Source organism: Enhydra lutris, unplaced genomic scaffold (genome assembly GCF_002288905.1).
Source record: "Enhydra lutris kenyoni isolate GAN:26980312 unplaced genomic scaffold, ASM228890v2 scaffoldscaffold3, whole genome shotgun sequence".
In the NCBI taxonomy this organism is placed as follows: Eukaryota; Metazoa; Chordata; class Mammalia; order Carnivora; family Mustelidae; genus Enhydra; species Enhydra lutris.
The window spans coordinates 17,956,026-17,962,025 of NW_019154087.1; the positions used below are offsets into that span (position 1 = coordinate 17,956,026).

Here is a 6,000-nt window from a genome sequence, read left to right on the forward strand (position 1 = left end):
TTCAAAAGTTATATATCTTCCATTAAGAAATTTTTGTAAGGAATTGCTGTATATTACCAAAACCCACTATACTGATAATATTTTACATCCAGAAGTTATATTTCTTATATTAAAAAGTTTTTATAACAAATGCCAATCAGATACATTTTATGTTATAAAAACGTGGTCATTAAGTTCTTAAATATTTTCAAGAAAAGAATGGAGAATTTCATAACTGGAAGAAGATATGTCTCAGAGGCAAAGGAATGTGGAGAATTCTCTAAGACATTTTTAACTTTCTAAACTAGGCAATGTGCAGAAACTGGGGATAAGTACATAAAAATTTGTTAACTAGTCCCATGCTTAATCCTTATGTGTAAGTATTTATACTTTTATTTTAACAATGATCCTATGTAGAATAGTTGTATCTATTCTGCCAATTAATTATTTTGCTTGTCTCAGTGGAGACTGATCATCAGTCAATATTTTTCTGCACTTAGCAGTTCCCATAAAAGCATACTGTCTTACTTAACCTAATGACTTACTACTCTTCACAATGTTTGTTAAGTCATTTCCTGTCTATGAGCTATGTAGTAAGCCGGACATAAATAGGCAAAAGTATGTGTAGCACTCAAATGATTTTTAATTATGAGATTGTAATGTTTTATAAGCTTATTGACCACTACCCAATTGAAAATGCATATTTTTCTCCTTATGAGAAAATAAGTATCCTCTCCTAATTGCACATAACCTTAAAAGTATATTTGCTTCCTGGGCATTTAGAAATAAATGGATTCCAATGGAAAATTTTCTAATAAAAATAAGATTTATTATTTAATAATTCTCACAGCATTCTCTCATTTTAAATATTGTCTGAAGACTAATTTAACCAATATTAACTATGTAAATGTATAGGGTAAAACGATTGCTTTTATTTTGAGAATTAGGAAACAAGAGCATAAATTAGTGCATGCCTAATACTTCCAATGATTATTGTTAGAATGTAAGTGAAGCAAGGAAGATTTATTCAATATTAGACCTTGGGAAATACAGAGGCTGCTCTAGGGACCGCCTCGTGTAGATTCACTTGAGCAATTCCTGGAATAATGTATATAAAATGCTTCCCAGAACAGTAAAATGCTAAGCATCACTTTTACATTAGACCATGTTTAGGGAATGAGGTCAATAAGGAAATCCTCTAAGTGAACACTATATAGGCTTACATCTTACTCTATGTTACATGGTCAAATCTCTTCACCACTTTAAATGCCTTTTTTTTTTTCCAAATAGAGATTAATAACATTCAACATTTTTACACTTTTATTCTGACTCTATATCAAGGTGTTTAGAATTTATTTTATGATTTCCTATTTTCCACTTCTATTTTCCATTTACAACTGCTTATCACTCCAGAGGTTTCATACCTATCTGCAGCTCGCTAGTCGTAGAAATGTTACCTTGGTGTTTTCCTAAATCTGTCCTTGCTCCCCATCATTTAACAGCAAACCATGAAGGCATGAAGTAGGCAGGCCACTTGTGGAGCTAATGAACTTAGCAGAATTAACTACGTATCTGCAACCATGCTTTGGCTGGTGTGCACTGGTCAATCCCTGTGGTATATTTGTCTCAATCTATATTCTGTTAATGCGGACTAGGCCAGGTTACCAGGGCTCTGGCGTTTGGATTGGCTCTCTTGTCCAGAAGGAGTTTGGTCACACGGTAGTGGCCACAGTGTGCAGCAACATGGAGGGCTGTCAGGTAGTCTAGGGTGACATCGTCAACAGGCGCCTTGTGCTGTAACAGGTGCTTCACACATTCCACGTGGTCCCCCTGTGCAGCCATGTGAAGTGGAGACAGCCCATTCTGTATGTCAAAACAAAACAAAACCAAGCCCACATTTCAGCCATGATTTCCAGGTTGTAAAACACAGCAAAGTCAATTCTTGATATCTGGCACAGTGCGTGGCAGAGGGAAAAATAATCTCCTTTTGACATCTACATGTATGGTGGATTATGTGGGGTGCCAAGGGAAGCTAAGAGAACATTTAATTTCATAGTTACGCTATTCTTGGGCAAAAACACGAATTAATATACCTTTTATGAATGAATACATAGTATTGTGTCACAATTCAGATGGATCTCACAATTACTAAGGCAATATTAGATATAAAAAACAAGTGCTAGCTGAGGTTCAAATTATTTGTATTCAATTCCATTCAGTTAGTCTCTGTGCAAGAGTTTCTTTACTTCTAAATGGAGGGCAGTGCAGATGAGGGAGGAGCAAGTGGGTGCCTGAGGGAACGAAAGGGGTTTTGATCATCTCTTAGATCCATGCTGCTCTGAAATTCTATGATTCCTTCTTCCTATCATGAGACATGAATTGGACTTGGAGAAAGCAGTCAGGTAACACCTAGAAAAGTGTGAAGCAAATGTAGACCATGTGTCCCAATTTTTAAACTTTGAGGATAATATAAACTTGTCATAAGTGATACTGCCCAAAACAGCTTTAGTCTTACTTCTTGGACAAGGTCAATAGCAGGGACATATGACGGCGGGGTAGTTTACTGAGGATTATCAGTCTAGGTGAGACACTTGTTTTTTAAAGTTAAATAATTAAGTTTACAAGAAAAAAAATATGAAAATTAGGGAATAAACTAAAGAAAACATAGTCCATTAAAGTGAGGGGAATATGGCCTTTTCTTAATAATCAACGCAAATAATGCAAATACAGTCACTAGGAAGTAATTGTTGACCAAGTATCCAGCTTGGCAGTCATTACATTCAAAAACTGTGTCTAGATAAAAACTGTGTCTATAGCAAAAACTGTGTCTAGATAAAAAGCCAGAATCTGCCAACGGCCCAATATTTTCAACAAGGAAGGTGATTTCAACAATGAGGGAGAACTCAAATCAAATACCTTAATTGTGGTGGTTTGTGGGTGGTAGAAGTGGATGTGATTTTGAAATTATTAGTATACTTTTCTTGGTTTTTGGAATACTCTTCACTCATAATTACTGCTTTTATATTAAAAAACTCAGAAAATTAACTGAGAAAGAACAGCAGGTTGATAAGAAGGTATGTATGCACTGGGGGAAAGGTAGCATAAGGGCAAAGTATAGAAGAAATTCAGCCTTGGCAATGTTTGGAGGGATGGGTGGCATGTTTCTCTGATATTCCATTAATCTTCAGTGTTGTTTGATCCACTTAAAAGCTACATGGAAAAGAAAATCTTCACCATTTAATTCTGTGGCACATTTTTACAAATATTTGCTAAGCACCTACTCAAGGCCTGATCGAGTAGTGAGGTACAACATGGAGTACAACAGCCTAGGAACCCCTGTCTTCATGAAGGTTCCATTTCAGCCAGGAGTCAGACAATTCAAAAAGAATAAGAATTAAAATAGTATGTTAGAAGCCTACTAGTGTGAAGAGGAAAACTAAAGCACAGGATAACCAAGGGAGTCTGTGTATAGGAGTGCATTATGGATAGGTTAGCCTGAAATGGCCTCACTGAGAAGGTGATTTTTAATGAAAGACATGATGACAGTAAGAGAGCAGGCCCTGCTGATCTGGGGAGAGAACCTCAGAGGAGAAAGAAAAGCAAATACAGGCATGTCCTGTTGAGACCATACCCAGCATGACTGATGAAGAGTGGAGAGGAGGACGCAGCTAAAGGCAGGTGAATAAGGAAGGAAACTCAGGTAAGAGGCCTGCTAGTCAGAACAGAGTTTTTGACTCACACCCTGAGTGAGATAGGGGAGCTCGTGGAAGGTTTAGGAAACAGGATTACTCTGTTGCTGTGCTGAGAATATACTGAACAGGCTTAAAAGAGAAAAGGCGGGGGGCAGTTAGAGCCTTTTGCAATCAATCCAGGTAGGGCTGATGGTGATCAGGACCAGGGTGATGGTTATGAGACTGTTGAGAAGCTGCTGAATTATGAGATATCTTGAAGGCAGATGTGACAAGGTTTAGTGACAGGCTATGAACAGAGAGAAGAGCCAAGAACTGCATGTGGAGTTTGACCTGAGAAACTGAAAGAACGTGATGGCCACTAGTTGAGATAAGAAGACTACAAGGGGATTAGAAATAAGGTGGGGAAAATATCAGCAGCTGAGTTTCAAACTTACTAAATTGGAGATGCACAGTAGACATCTACGCAGCAACAGTGAGTTGACATCTACAATACAGAATTCTGGAGCTACAGAGTTGTGTGTCTTCAGTGTATAGAAGTATTTAAAGATGAAACTGGATGATTTCTTAGTGAGTACAGATAAACAAATACACAAAGAGTGAGCTCTGGGGGTTCTAACATTCTGAGACTTGGGAAGGAAGAGGGAACAGGAAAGGAGACTGAGCAGAAGTGAAGACAGAGGCTGGGTGTAATGTTCTAGAATGCAAATTAGGAAAGGAAGGTGTTTTGAGAAAGGAGGAGCAAACAACCATGTCAGATGATAGCAGTAGGAGAGAACATAGACTATATGGGCTGATTCCTGTAATCGGGTAGACAGGAAGACAATTGTTTCAGTGCTTGGAAAGTGAAGACAAGGAAAGAAGTCTAAGAAGACTAAAGAAAGAAAAAAGTATAGAATAATAAAGCAGCAGGGAATGAGAGTAAATACACTTGGGAAATACACCGATTGTCAGGCAGCATTAAAGGGTAAACTGAGGTAAGCAATCATGAATTTAAAGCCAGCCCAGGCAGCACAGTTGGGTGTTTCCCGCCACCACACTCAGCTGCAAGAATGTGAGTTGGATTTATTCAGGGTAAAATATAGCAAGGGAGTATGACTGTGTCAGGGTATGAATAGTTCTGTTGGGCAGAAGCGAGGGCATAAGGTGAATAAGAGACAATAAAACAATGGCTGACAGACTCAAGAGAATAAACACATTTTTGGAGTTGGGGTCCCAGAGAAAGGAGGCTGAAATCTAGAGGCAGTGTTTGGAGAGGCAGAGGTTACAACAGAAATTCCAGATGGTTTACAGCTACCAAACTGAGAGGCCAACTATAAAGATTATCTACTGCTCTACGATCATTAAAGTCTTCATGAATTAGAATAGGGGTTGTAGAGAAGAGTTGTAGTTTGCCATTTTCCAAAAATGAGGTGGAGTGACAACTAGATAGATGAATATTTGCTTCAGGGAAGAATAACGGATGATTCAGAACTGGGAGTTTTAATGGAAGGGGAAGCATAGTCTGGCCTTAGGTGCCCATTCCACTCTCAGGCTAAAATGGTATCATCTCCCCCACCTGGTTAGTTCATCTTCTCTGTGTTCTCTACCCTGAACACAGCTCTACTTTCTGTTATTATCTCATTATCTATCGTACCCACTCAATTTTGAGCTTTTTGAACAAATATACTGTGTGTCATTTATCTTGATAGTTATCTTGATAGTTCCTCACTGATCAGAACACTGCCTGGCACACTGTAGCTACTTACTCTGATAGCTGGATGCGTGGATGAATGAATGACTGAATAAAAGTGGATATAATCATGCAGCCACAGACATTCTATGCTAGATCCTTACATATACATGATGTTTGATATTATAAGAAGGCCTGTAAAAAAATTTCATCTAGGCAATCCATTGGCTTCATTAGTAACATGACAATTATAGGTGAACTCTGTAGATAAGATTATTTAATAGTTTGTGGGAGAGCAAATCTGCCTATTCTCAATTTGATAGAAGCTTTTCATTGGTTGTAACATGACTGGTGAAATTTTGTTGCTTCCATTTAAATTTCAATCAGTTTACTTGACAAAACGTTCTACAGGGGCAGCTGTATGGCTCAGTTGTTTAAGTGTCTGCTTTTGACTCAGGTCATGATCTCAGGGTTGAGCCCCACATCGGGCTCCCCACTCAGCGGGAAGCCTGCTTCTCCCTCTCCCTCTGCTCCTGCTTCCCTGCCACTCCCCACCCTGGCTCATGCTCTCCCTCCCTCTCTCTCTCTCTCTCTCTCTCTCTCTCTCTCTCATAAATAAATAAATAAATAAATAAATAAATAAAATCTTAAAAACAAAAC

At 38.4% G+C, this 6,000-nt stretch overlaps 1 protein-coding gene across 1 annotated transcript in view; it reads right to left on the reverse strand.

The window, feature by feature from the left end:
- The window catches only part of LOC111152577 (ankyrin 2), a 326,153-nt gene that overhangs the window by 119,116 nt on the left and 201,037 nt on the right, over nucleotides 1-6,000 (reverse strand). Inside the window, exon 11 of the mRNA XM_022511070.1 lies at nucleotides 1,645-1,842. Within this exon, the coding sequence (XP_022366778.1) occupies nucleotides 1,645-1,842 (198 nt within the window). The remainder of the gene's footprint in view (nucleotides 1-1,644; nucleotides 1,843-6,000) is intronic.